Source organism: Arachis ipaensis, chromosome B03 (assembly GCF_000816755.2).
Source record: "Arachis ipaensis cultivar K30076 chromosome B03, Araip1.1, whole genome shotgun sequence".
In the NCBI taxonomy this organism is placed as follows: Eukaryota; Viridiplantae; Streptophyta; class Magnoliopsida; order Fabales; family Fabaceae; genus Arachis; species Arachis ipaensis.
The window spans coordinates 35,523,205-35,536,613 of record NC_029787.2 but is presented as its reverse complement, the minus strand read 5'-3'; the positions used below and the strand labels follow the sequence as shown (position 1 = coordinate 35,536,613).

The 13,409-nt window shown below is 37.1% G+C and overlaps 3 protein-coding genes across 4 annotated transcripts; 1 reads left to right on the top strand and 2 right to left on the bottom strand.

Moving 5' to 3' along the window:
* On the top strand, window positions 1,078-1,467 carry LOC110269433 (proline-rich receptor-like protein kinase PERK15). Its single transcript, XM_021117258.1, has one exon. It carries the CDS (start codon window positions 1,078-1,080, stop codon window positions 1,465-1,467), a length of 390 nt encoding a protein of 129 aa, XP_020972917.1.
* Window positions 1,881-7,331, bottom strand: LOC107630293 (subtilisin-like protease SBT6.1). 2 transcript variants are annotated; one of them, XM_016333394.2, is made up of 10 exons: window positions 6,427-7,331; window positions 6,066-6,194; window positions 5,826-5,978; window positions 5,390-5,506; window positions 5,005-5,189; window positions 4,443-4,706; window positions 3,200-4,265; window positions 2,472-2,969; window positions 2,310-2,370; window positions 1,881-2,226 (listed from the first exon to the last, which is right to left on the bottom strand). In XM_016333394.2, the coding sequence occupies exons 1-10, from the start codon at window positions 7,012-7,014 to the stop codon at window positions 2,135-2,137; spliced, it is 3,153 nt and encodes a 1,050-aa protein (XP_016188880.1). In that variant the 5' UTR covers window positions 7,015-7,331; the 3' UTR covers window positions 1,881-2,134. The 2 variants fall into 2 exon arrangements, with proteins under 2 accessions (XP_016188880.1, XP_020974401.1); XM_021118742.1 differs by lacking the exons at window positions 1,881-2,226; window positions 2,310-2,370 and having other exon boundaries at window positions 2,653-2,827.
* On the bottom strand, window positions 7,726-9,138 carry LOC107630292 (protein SYM1). Its single transcript, XM_016333393.2, has 3 exons — window positions 8,926-9,138; window positions 8,740-8,831; window positions 7,726-8,403 (listed from the first exon to the last, which is right to left on the bottom strand). The coding sequence occupies exons 1-3, from the start codon at window positions 9,082-9,084 to the stop codon at window positions 8,001-8,003; spliced, it is 654 nt and encodes a 217-aa protein (XP_016188879.1). The 5' UTR covers window positions 9,085-9,138; the 3' UTR covers window positions 7,726-8,000.

The window sequence follows — 13,409 nt, the reverse complement described above, 5'->3', positions numbered from 1 at the left end:
ATCTACGCAATCTTGTAATGAAGCAATTTAGTTGCAAATGTTAACGGAGGAATTCAGGCACAATAAGGATATGATTCCAATATTTTGTGACAGTCAGAGTACCTTGCACATCACAAGAAATCCAACCTTTCACTCAAGAACGAAGCACATCGGCGTTCAATATCATTTTGTTCGTGAAGTAGTGGAGGAAGAAAAGTGGATATGCAAAAAATTCACACCAATGATAATCTTGCAGATATCATGACAAAATCAATCAATACAGATAAATTTAATTGGTGCAGATCTTCTTTTGGCCTATTGAAAATATGAGTAGTACGAATACACTAAAAGAATAATTTTGAGTGAGTGATTGTGAAAAGAAGCAAAATTATTCTGTTGGTTTGAAGTCAACAAAAATAGCTAGAGGTTACAACTGATACAAGTGGAGCATGATTAAGTTTCAAGAAAATTAAAGAACATAATAGAACTTAATCTTGGTCTAGAATCAAGTATGATGCAAATGGTTCTTATCAAATTAGGAGACTCATGAAATTACTTGTAAATTGTCCAACTTACATAGTCAAAGTTTTAGTCAAAATTTGTAACTTAAAGATAAATTAGCTTAGTTGCAATTTTTGACTTAGTCAAAGAATGAATTGTTACATAAGTTGATATTTATCAACTTGCCATACAACTTGATAAAGATGAATGTTAAAGAACTCTAGTACATACTTGTGCAATTTGTGCACAACTTAATCAACTTGTAAATTAAATACACCTCCACAAAATACTATATATAGGGATTAAGGCATTTGCTAATGTATGTCATGTTTTGTATAGAATTAGTGAGTGAAATTTAAAGAGAAAAGTAGTAAGGCCACTCATATGTGTAATTTCTTTATATGAATTTTTATAGACTTCTCTATGTATGAGAGATTATAATTTTACCATTTTATCATATTATTTCCGCTATTTTCTATATTCTTGTTCAGTTCCATCTATTTCTCATATACAAATTATCTTTGTATTGTTTTGTCCTTATTAACTCGTCATGTATTACTATTTTCTTGTATTGCTATTGATAGACTTTGAGTCTGCATGGATCTGATCATGCAATGCTGTGAGGCAATGCCTTGGCTGAGACGTGCTTTACAGAGTAATGCTTTTGATGCTGTGGTTGATCCAAGGCTCCAGAATCTATATGAACCCTCTGAGATGGCTCGCATGGTGGCATGTGCAGCCGCTTCCTTACGTTATTCAGCTGATCGTCGACCATCCATGACTCGGGTGAATTTCACATATGACTTGTCTTCAATGCATTGTAAGGTGCAGATAGTTTGTGCACTGAAGGGAGATGCGTCTCAAGTTGCTGAGTGCACTTCTAATGTAAGCTCAGACTGTGAGGCTGCACAGTACAAGCAAGACATGATCAAAATGTTCACAAGAACGATTAGTGAGGTTAATGAACCCACAAGTAAGTTGGCGTGAACTAACTCATCTGAACAACGACCTTGGCTACGCAAACCTCGTGAGTGGATCACCGTTACTATTTTCTTTATATTTGAAAACCAAGATTTAGACAACAATACTTCCATTGTAAAATACTTAATTAATTTCGATAATATCTTGTAAATAAAAATAATATATACTGTTTGTAAAACATTATTTATCTACAAATTAGATACAAATGCATATAAACAATTTTTATATTATCTTAAACAAAAGAAGCGAGTTATTTTCTAGTTGTTGCCTTGGGCATTATCAAAATAGCAAAACACCTGCCATGAAAGCTTAAGGCATTGAAGCAAAACACAGACTTGGCAAGGTTCTCACACAGCAAGTTTCTTGAGCAATTCCAGGTCCTCACAGTATTTACTCTTGAATTACGGCAACCTTGCTTAATTTAAAGCTTAATATGCATATAGCTAAACACAAACAACTTACATATCTATTTCTGTTGAATGAGTAGATAAGAACGTTTCAGATGCATAATTCTTCATCTGATTCCAAGTATCCCAAGAACAAAACACGATTGATTTCTCATCACCTTATATGACTATCTTCCTAAGATGACCAGAGGGGAAACGCTCCAATTTATCTATGCTACAGGAAAATTTCTCTAGAGGCTACTGTTACAATAAATTAAATAACACAGCTATAATAAGTTGGCCAATCTGCCAGCGCCTGATCCTTTCCTTCGCCGCCGTCGCTTTTGGCGAATGCGCCAAAAACATAATAGCAGAAAACCTGCCACAAAAGATAAAGCATTGAAGCGCAAAACGGATATACTAATCTAAAATTGAATGAGCAACAATCAAGTGTTCACTAACCCGTTGCTGCAACTACAGCTGGTACAAGCCAGTTAATACCAACAAGCTTAGGTGCATCAAGCTGCAAGATAAATGAGAAAATTTTAGATTATCAGCCATATGCACTATCTACTGGTATCATACTACAACAAACATTAAAAAGATAAAGTGATTATAACTTGCCTCATCTCCATAGAATAGGCCCAAGTACGTATTCCCAACGGAGTCACCCTTGTTCCGTGTGTTAAATATTCGATTCCTTCTAGTAGAAGTAGCCAGAGTTGAGTTCAACCCTCTTCCCAAATCAATGAGAGGATAACCAGGCAACTTTTTTGTTCTTCCTTGAAGCTGCAGACTGTAGCCCTTGGTTCCCCATACTTCAAATCTTGTGTCAGTTCGGCAAATCAAATCCTTTCCCACAACCGCCGAATATGTTGAGAAATTGACATCAGTTCTCCGAGATGGCAATTGATTATCATCTTCGTACAACGAAATGTCTAGTTTAACTGAATTGGAGAACAGCACAGGATCCCTTGCATCTGTACTAGTAAAATCAAGCATTTTCTTTAGGAGCCAGTAACAATTAGTGACCATATGGCTACTGTCCAAACAATTAGAATCACCGTAAACAGCTACACGACCTTCACCCATCTCTGTGAAACCAAGAATTGGAGAGTCGGGCTGTTTCAACCAAAACACACCACTATAATTTAAGAAAGCTTCTCAATGTCAACATTAAACGTTAAACTCAAGAACATTAAAAGTAAAAAACTAACTTTCAAGATGATGCTGTATAAGAATAAAATAAAATAAAATAAAATATCATAGAATGAAGCCATAAAAAGATTGCTTGGCTAGTATAAATTTTAATATATAATGCAATAATAGAGAGCTCTATTAAGTTAACTCACTTTGGTTTCAGAATTCAACAGCACGTTCTGAGTGGCTCCACTCTCGGAACTATCCAAGAAGGGAAAGCTATGTACATGGCCACCTCTAGGAAACCTCACAATATTTGTTCCAGAAGCATATCGGCTTTGCTCGCCTAAAAGCGAAAAATCACCATTCAGGATCTTGTCTCCAAAAGCAATCCCAAATGGAGCCAAAAGATCATTCAGTGCTGGAATATTTGATCCTCCAGTAACAGGGGTCCACCAACTTCGTGTATTGTCATCAAAGAATCTCATCTTCACCATAGTATCTACATTATACCACTCTGCAAAGATGGCTAGCCCCAATCCAGTATACATGACATCATCTCTAAGTTTCTCAATCTCCTCGGGGAAGTACTCATCTTCAAGATCTACCATCAAAAGTGTTCCATATTGACGAGCATCAAAGCATGTAAGAGGAGATCCAAGTGTTTCAACATAATAATCAGCATCTCTTAACATGTTGAACATAATGTGAAAATTCGTATGCAGATGATCACCATGCCAGTCAAGAATATCATTTCGAACATCCAACGAATCTCTCGGAATGTAACCAGGTGGGTATTTAATACTATGAAACTGATCCCACAAAATTCGTTTGGATCGAGGTGGCGTCGGTACCACTTTCAACTTCAATTGAAGCACACAAATGCTAGTTTGAGGGCTCTCTCCTTGAGCAGGTGGGCTAGAAACTGTAAGGGTTACATTGCCTTCAATAATTCCAGAAAACTGGGCACCTTCTTCCTTGATTTGCATGTGAAGTGCTAAATAACCAGTCCAAGGCCAGATAATCTCTGAATGTGTAAAATGAATGCTTAAAAGATTCCCCACCTCATCAGAAGGATGCCATGTTGGTGGGCCTTCGACATAGCCAATAACACCCATTCCATTCAAAATGGTGGCATTGAAGATGACAGGCATAGATCCTGCATAGAGTGGTTGGCGACAAAAAGGCCATGTATAAGGACAATCTGTATAATCAAGGATGTTGGGGAAGATACTTGCCCTAGGCTTGTAGCTCTTAAGAATCCCATATGATTCGAGCCTGACAATTATGTTAACAAGTAAGAATATATAAATGAAATTATTAAAGAATCTAAAGGTAAAATCATTATTAATTTATTGTAGTGGAAATGGCAATGGTAATGACGATGATCACCATATCAAAGTTCAAAATAAGACAAAGACAAAAAGAAAGGGGACCAGTCAAAGTGGAACTTACAAATCAACTCGGCCAGCACCTTGCTCAAACATGTTAGGCCCAGAGAGCTTTGCAGCACCCTCAACCAATGCTTGTTTCATACTTGCTGGGTTTAAGATGTCTTTTCGATTGGATGCAGGGATGATACTTACAAGCAAGCACACAACACCGGCAACTACAGGACTTGCTACACTTGTTCCTGATAAGCTTTTGCAACCCTTGCTAATCTTGGATCCCATTATATCCCGTCCGTATGCAACTATGTCTGGCTTCACACGACCATAACTGTAAGGTCCAGAGGTTATTAGAAATTCAAAGACAATGATCTTAAGTATTAAAAAACCAACTTTGCATTTAAATGGCATCTTTTTTAACAAGTATCAGCAGAACCCAACTATTACCACGAGATTGGAAGTAGACAATACAACCAAACAAAATATCTACTGTATGATGAACTCAAAAAAGTACAAATGCTAAAAAGTCTTCTATCCAAAAAAGGAAGTAAGTGCAAGAAATCCTCATTAAACCTGTATTGGGAGAAGGATCCATGAAATATAAGTAGAAATAAATAAGTAAACATTACCCATGAGGAAGTTCCCAAGTACTCATGCCACGTGAGGAAAATGAAGCAATATGGTCACTATAGTCAATGCCACCAACGCCAATAACATCACTTTGATCAGCTGGATTGTTCAAAGTTCCATAAAGCGGTCCATCATTTCCAATTGCAGAGACCATGATTATATTATTTGCTGTTATTTCCCATATCTGGTCAAACAATTTATCAAAATAACACTTTGTAAGAGGAAATTTCTTTCTCAATTGTCAACAAAAAATGGTTTCTTTACACATAATAGTTATGTTATATAAATTTAAAACCAATCTATATTCTTTAAATCTTAAAATCACATCAAACATATAATGTTATCAAATTAAAAAGCAAGAATGGATGGATAGAAGAAAATTACCTTCTCAACAAATGGAAGATCCAAATAATCAGGTCCACCAATGCTCAAGTTTAGCACATCCATATTGGTTGCAATTGCATAGTTGAAGGCATCAAGGAACCATGATGTGTATGAAACCTGCAATAGGCTGAATGAATTCTTCTCAAAATATTGCCAATATTACAAAATAATAGTATTATTAGCATAAGAACTGCAAAACTTATGCAACTTAGTTATGACAGGCCTGTATCAGCTGTCAACAATTTGTGACAACTGCAGTAAAAAACACATGTACATTCCCCTATTCAGATCTTGTTGATGATTTATTGGTTAGTAACCATATGACAATGGGCAGTTAATGAGTAAGCAAACAATGAAGATAGTTTTGGTTAATGAAACTCAAATGTAGTCAAGGAAAAGAACAGTGAGTGTGACAAGAATATCCAACAGGCATTACCTGTGCATCAGTGAACACACGAAATGCATAAATCTCTGTATCTGGTGCGAAACCAAGGCACTCTGCATCTACCCCAGCAATAACACCAGCAACAAAGGTCCCATGTCCAAGATTATCATTTAACGTATCCTCATTGGTCCAATTTGTTCGTTCCTGTAAATGTCCTCAACACTAAGAACAACCAAAGAACAAAACATCTCCAAACGAACATGCGGCAATAACAGTTCCAAAAATCAATACCTTGATGTTACGAAAATGAGGGTGATCAGCTCGAATGCCTGTATCAAATATAGCCATTTTGACTTTTGCACCAGTGTACCCTTTTGCCCAGAGATCCTCCGCCCCAAACATGGAAGTCACTTGAGATCTCTGCCACAAGAAGACACAAAAACAAGTCTCATTGTGTGTGTGTGTCTCTGAGTTATCTACATTCCCTTTCCCCACTTATTGAAATATAACTAACACGCAAATAGACAACTTAATCCTTAAACTTACACATCAATTCTTAATCCACAAAACTCTAATCAAATCTAATCCATTTTATAAACAAGAAAGACTAACCATATGAAACAAATTTTATGACTTTAAGATTGATCTTCACCTGCATCAAGAGTTGGCGTCCCAACTTGACGGAAGAGTTTCGAGTGAAGGAGCAATGGGGTGGTTCATCATCTCCATCTCTATATGGTTCCTCGGTAAACGACATGGACGTGAATATCTTGCCAGGGCGCTTCTTGCCATCGACAAAGGCACCACCTTTGCCTTTGTGGGTGCGATCCTTGTGGAGAAGACCCCTGGTGTAGCTCATGTCCAAATGCAAGTCCTTGACCAGTGGCAGAGCCTCAATCTGTCGAATCAATCCATCCTCAACAGAATCTTCAACAGAAACCAAGGCAAAGTCGGTGGGGAACTTGGCGGCAGGGTTGTGGCGGTGGATCCAGTGCCAGCCTCGGGATCGGAGGTTGGATTCCAGATAGGAGCGGTGATGGTGGGCGGTCTTGTAGTGGCGGAACCGCACGATGTAGTTGCGGCGAGAGGGGGTTCCGTGGTCGGTAGAATTTGGGGGTAGGGTTTGGGATGGGTTAGGGGAAGAAGGTTGAGATTGAAAGTGGAAATGGTAGAGAAAGAGGGCGATGAATATGAAGAAGATGGAGAGAGAAAAGGCGGAGCTGCTTTGGGTGGAAGCCATGGTTGTTAAGGATGAAGAAGGAGGAGGATGTGGTGGTGATTGGGGTTGTTTGCATTGGTTTAGTTCACGTGGGAGCTAGCTGCTAGCTACTAGCTACTAGCTACATCGGATACTACGAACTGGTAAGTGTTCGGCTTGTCTATAAAGCGTTAAGGACACCAACACAGACACTGTTTCGTTGTTGAATTGAATCTGGTTTTGTTTGTAAAGTACATCTCCGAATCATCACCACATTCAGGGTGCCTGCCCCCTCTCCTTTTTCTTCTCTCTCCTTTCAAAAAACATTAGAAAATAGAAATGAAAGTAAAGTTTTTTTTTTTTTTTTTACCATTTTGGAGCTTAAAAATTATTAATATTGGGGGAGACTTGAAGTTTAATCCCAATTAGTCCAATCCACATGGGTAAGCATGTAAATTTTGTATATTTTACGGCACATATACAAATTGAATCAAACTAGTTATACTTGATAAGTAAGACTTTGGATTTGAATTTCTATAGACTTGATTTTGTAGAATTAACTTTGATAATTTTACCAAAAAAATTATCTGAAGTATATTCACCTTCTTTTTAATTGTCCAACATATAATAATCGTTTATTTATAAAATACCAAAAATACTCCTGTTCTCTTCTCTATTTATCCCCAACCTAGAACCTATCATCTCTCTTTTCTCAGCATGTGGCAATTAGCTAACAAGCATAAGTCAAAAGAAGGTCCCAAATGGAGGTGGCATAAGCCGTTTTAATAAGTTCATTTTTAATTACCACTTACCAGACACAAGAATTCTGGGGGCTGGGATAAAAATCAAATAAACAAAATATTTAAACACTAATCAATAAATGCATCATGTTGAGTTTCACCTATGTTTACTCAATGTATGTTATGTAGGGTTAGAAACCATTTTGATACTACAGTGAATTTCCAGAACAAGGTTCATGGAGGAGAACCAGGAGTAAAAATATTAATAATCTTTTCATGAGCATTGGCTTATTGGCTTCTTTTTTCACGGGAAGAATGAAATGGTTTAAACCACTGTTTCCAAGGTGCATCCTTCTGTTGCTCCAACCAAGAGAGGAAAGCACTATCCAGCAGGCAGAACAAGTTCACATAGAGAAGCTGGTACTTCACAGGAACATACCGGAAATTGAAGACCTGCACAAATGGCCACACACCACCTTCTACAATCAAAGCTGGGAAAAAGTTGTTCTTCAAGTCTTCCTTCACCTGAGGAATAGTCTTGCCTGAGCATAATCCTATGTAAGTAAAGAACACAAACAAATGGATCGGACCAAATATGATGCCATCCATTGCTACTTTCGTGGCTACAGCTCGCGCAGACTTTGGCATAAGGTGAAGCTTAAGTCTTATGAATTTGTCCAAACCCTCATACCTACATGAAAAATTGGCATGAGACAATTAGCAAATTGCTACTATCATGACTAAATTCAATGATGCTTCACCCTCTTTTGGTACACTTGAGATCATATGTTCTAAATGGAATTTCAATTTGACAAGTAGTTTTCAATTGTAACCAAACATTAGGCAATAGGCAAGCCTGGAATCTATTTCTAAATAAGCCCTAGTCAACTAATAACATGCACATCAAAGAGGGATATAAATCAAAATCGATTCAGAAACAGTTATTGGATTCCTTGACAAATTGAGATCTATGTGAATCACTGACGCGACATTCAAGAAATGAGGAGAATGAGAACTAGGTAGGTACCAGAAGTGGCCAACAGGTCCAACGAAACCGAATCCAAACATACTTGTAACAGCAACGCGGTTCCAGTTTATAACAAATTTAGGTTCTTCATCCTACCAAATGCAAGGGAACGGAAATTGGTGAGTGAAACCCACAGCAGAGAGGATGATAACACTATAAAAGAGTTGTGAGTTGCGAGTTGGATACCGTGGCAGAGAGTTGAAGACGCTTCTTGGCGGCGGAGTGAGTAATGTATTGAGCAGTGACGTCACCAACAGCCCAGAGGACGCCGGAGCTGATGACCTGGGTCTTGACGGGATGAACAGAAAGGCAATTCTGGTACCATTTCCACGCCTTCAGCATCATCCTACAGCTACACCTACTCCTCCTCGCTTTCTCACAACTCACAAGACGTTTTTGACCATTCTGCTCAGCTTCATTTTGGGCCAACATAACCCCATTTTGGGCCTTTACTTGGGAGGTTGATTGAAAAGCTTTTTTTAATACTGTGCGACTCAGGTCCAAAAAGATTCTTATTCTTAATTTCTAATTCCTAAATTATGTATTAAAATGAGGCTATTAGGAATTAGACTATATTACATGTGTATCAAAATCAGTCACCAGTATTAAATACATATTAAAATATAAATACACATTGAAAATAAATTAAATCACATATGTATTTATACACAAATACATTGGTGACAGATTTTAGTTACCGATTTTGGTGTACGAATAGCATTTTTTATTAAGAATTTAGGATTTTTTATATCTACTTAAACTATAATTGTCAAAATCGAATGAGTAATTGAACCAATCAGACTATTAGATCATTGATTTAACCGATAAGTTACTAGTTGAATCAATTGATTTGGCCTCACAAAAATAAAAAATAAAAAATAATTAAAACTTAAAATTAAAATTTGAAATATATGTTGTTACTAATATTTTGACAACAATAGTCTCAATTTCTAAAAATAACTAATTTAAGACTTGTTTTTAACACTTCCCATAAAAAAACAATTATGACTAAGACTTTCAAAAGCATATGATCATAAATTCTTTATGCATAGAAAATGAACTAATTCAGCCAAATCATTATTTGTCAAAATTGTGTGATGCAGATAAAAGGGATAGAACAAATGTAACACTCTACTATATAAAACTTTACGCTAAGTTATAAATTAGAGATGGTGAGACATTACGACACCTAAAAGTAAAAAAATACATACATAATATTTGAAGAATGATATAACTAGGAGTCTGTGAAGAAAGGGATAAACAAGACGACGACCATTATCACACTCGAAGCATCAAAGATAAGAAGAGTCGAAAACAGAAACAAAAGGGATATATATAAGATCCTGGATAAGATACATAAATAGTACTAGTCTCGACCTGTAAAGAAAAGACCGACTAAAAAATTACAAAACCAAAAGTATACAAAATACATCTTATAAACTCGAGTAATTAATGAATAATTAACTAATAAATTAACTATTATTCAAAAAAATTTAAAAAATTAAATTTTTATGATCTAGAGAAGTAGAAATATTAAAAATACGAATTTTGATACTAATTTTAAAAATTTTGGTTCAAAACCAGGCTAACGAACCGAACCGATTGAATCGGACTCAAACCAGACCCAAGGACCAACATATAAAACATTACAACTCAACCATTCCTCCCCCAAAACACAAAGAACACATTGAACTTGAGATTTGGGGAAAAGGAACCCTAGCCAACTTCACTTCTCAATTTCAATTCCAGTTATAGAGTTCCGATTGACGAGCCGTCAGCGGCCACGCGTTCGTTTCGGAATTCTCTTCGAAATCATCTGAACAAAGTGGGAAAGAATTTGAAATTTCATACCTAGTTCTCAACCCTCTTTAATTTCATGATTTTGGATATTGAATGTTGAGAGATTTGGTGTTCTTGATGATTTAGGTGTACTCTAGTGACGGAAAATTGTTGGGTTTCGCACAAATCATCCGTGAATATGGTGAGAAACATATATCCTGTTCCGAGGGGTACCTGAAACTGTAGGTCGATCTCGGATGAGATCTTCTGTACTGGTCGGAGATGATGTGTTCGACTGGTGAGTGGCGGCCGGAGCAGTTGTGTCCGACTTGTTGGACTGGCTATGCTGCTGATCCTTAGTCACCGGAGGGTGGGGGTACCTGCAAGGGACTCCGATGCTTAAGTTAGCAAGGGTATTAAACAGGTTTTTAGTAGAATCAGAGTATGAGTTATGCCTGGGTGCTCCAGTGTATTTATAATGGTGTGGAGTGACCTTTTTAGATAAGATAAGTTAGTTATATTTATCTTATCTTATCTTTGGGTGAGGTCATCTTATCTTCAAGGGAACCGCCCTTATCTCTATAGGCTTGGGCTGCCATTGGATTTGGATCGTGTTCCTCTGTTCGGGCCCTTTATTTGGGCTTTCTTGGTAATTTGGCCGAGCTCTTTGAGAAGAGGTCGGATAGTCGGACCTGAAGAGGTCGGTCGCTGACAAACCCCAATTTGACGGTTTGTTTTGTATTGATTTTTGGGGATTTTATCACCTTTTACCCATATTTATTCAAGAAATAGCATGGTTTTGTATATTCTCCTTTAATTTACAGAGGTCCAAATGATGCGGTTCCAGTTGGGTTGGAAAGCTAACATCCGGGGCTTCGAAACGATATAAGATTTGCTATGGTTGAACCGCGCATGGTGACGCGTACGCGCATAGTATGCGCACGCGCCGTTGCTGCCACCTGGTTCACTTAAAACAAAACGTGGCCAGCGATTTTAGAAGCCTTGTGGGCCCAATCCAACTCATTTCTGATGCTATTTAAGCCAAGGATTGAAGGGGAATCAGGGGACTTTTAGATACTTTTCATACTTTAGATGTTAGTTACCAATTAGTTTAGTTTAGCTTTGTAATTAGTTTCTAGAGAGAGAAGCTCTCACTTCTCTCTAGAATTAGGATTAGGTTTAGTTCTTAGATCTAGATTTTAATTCATCTTCTTCTACTTCTATCTTCTCAATTCCTTGTTGTTACATTCATTCTTCTTCCATCCTTTTGTTGTAATTTCCTTTATGTTGTTCTTGCATTTTGTTGTAGATCTACTTTTGTTCCTCCCTTTCTCTTTCAATTCAATTCAAGGTAAATCATAATAATTGTGTTCATTTGATTTGTTGTTGTTTAATTCCTTGCAAATTGAGTAGTGTAGATTTACTTTTCTTGCAATTTTACTATGCTTTCCTTTTATGCCTTCCAAGTGTTTGATGAAATGCTTGGTTGGATTTTAGAGTAGAGTTTTATGTTCTTGGCTTGGAAAGGTAACTTAGGAACTCTTGAGTTACTAATGTCCAAGTAATTGATGATTGGGATTCATTGACTCTAGTTCTCACTAATTGAATTAGTGGAGAGTTAGGACTTATGGACTAGGATTGATATAGCTCATTTGACTTTCCTTTACTACTAGTTAGAGGATGATTTAATGAGATTAATCCTTGCCAATTCTCATATTGTGGTTAGTGATTAGGATAGAGATCTTTGACCACCAACCCTTGCCAAGACCTTTTTAGCCATTAGTTTACTTTCTTACCATTTATCTTTCATGCTTCATATCAAAACCCCAAATATAACTTACAACCGATAACAAGACACTCCATTACAATTCCTAGGGAGAACGACCCGAGGTTTGAATACTTCGGTTTATAAATTTTAGGGGTTTGTTTTAGTGACAAACAACTTTTTGTATGAAAGGATTAGTGATTGGTTTAGAAACTATACTTGCAACGAGATTTCATTTGTGAAATTCTAAACCGTCAAAAATCCATTCATCAGTCGCCTTGTCGCTAAACATCCCGTGTCGGATAGTTCGACCCAGGGTATGAACAGTGCCCCTGCTCGAGCTCGGTCTTTCTTTTTGAGGTCGAGTCTTAGTTTTAGGACTTTGATCTTTTTCTGCTGAAGCCGAACTTGAGCATCTTGTCGACTTCATCTTTGTAGTGTTTCTCCTTTTTGAATATGGAACGTTTTTTGTTTCTTTCCATTTCTTTAAAAAACACGTGCTTTTGCATTAGCGCTTTGGCCTTGGGAATGTGCGAGGGTTTAATACCCTCATTAATTGATTTTTAATGCCCCGTTTCTCTTGCTTCTTCATTTTGAATTTTGCTTTCAGAAAAAACGGTTTCCCCTTCTCTGTAACTTCTCCTCTTCTTTCTTGCTTTCAGTTTTTGTTTGAGACTTGCATCTTTGCGTTTCTTTCTGCGACGTCATTTGGTGATTTCTTGGTATTTTTCTTGGCTCGAAAGGCGATTCTGTCTCTCTGTCTTCAAACTTTCTTCGAAGTTTCTTCCTTTGTTCAGGTTGGTTCTTCTCTTCGTTGTTCTCATCATTTTTTCTAGTAAAGCTTTGATTCTGACTGAATGCATGTTGAAAAGCTTGAATCTTTTTGTAGTCTTGTGTTTGCTCGTCACTGTAATGTATTTTTTCTGGCTTCCTTTTCGTCTTTTATGCATACTCCTGGTATTTCTGCTGAGGCTTTTTATGGCTTTGCATGTTTTGCTGCTTGCTTCTAGTTGTTCTTGAGTTTTGTGAACTGCACTTGTTTGCTTCTAAAAAGATTGCCCCTTGATTTTTGCCCTGTTGATAGCTTTCCTTGCTGAACTTTGTAGGAGATAATGATACTTGTTTT

Bases quoted from the DNA above. Each gene is read 5' to 3' on its own strand.
- LOC107630293 (XM_016333394.2), bottom strand. From the start codon at position 7,014: ATGGCTTCCACCCAAAGCAGCTCCGCCTTTTCTCTCTCCATCTTCTTC. The intron at 2,970-3,199 runs GTGAGTTAACTT...TGGTTGAAACAG, and splicing joins TGTTGAATTCTGAAACCAAA to CCCGACTCTCCAATTCTTGG. The intron at 2,371-2,471 runs GCAAGTTATAAT...TTTATCTTGCAG, and splicing joins GCCTATTCTATGGAGATGAG to CTTGATGCACCTAAGCTTGT.
- LOC110269433 (XM_021117258.1), top strand. From the start codon at position 1,078: ATGGATCTGATCATGCAATGCTGTGAGGCAATGCCTTGGCTGAGACGT.
- LOC107630292 (XM_016333393.2), bottom strand. From the start codon at position 9,084: ATGATGCTGAAGGCGTGGAAATGGTACCAGAATTGCCTTTCTGTTCAT. The intron at 8,832-8,925 runs GTATCCAACTCG...TGCATTTGGTAG, and splicing joins GTCTTCAACTCTCTGCCACG to GATGAAGAACCTAAATTTGT. The intron at 8,404-8,739 runs GTACCTACCTAG...TTTTTCATGTAG, and splicing joins GGACCTGTTGGCCACTTCTG to GTATGAGGGTTTGGACAAAT.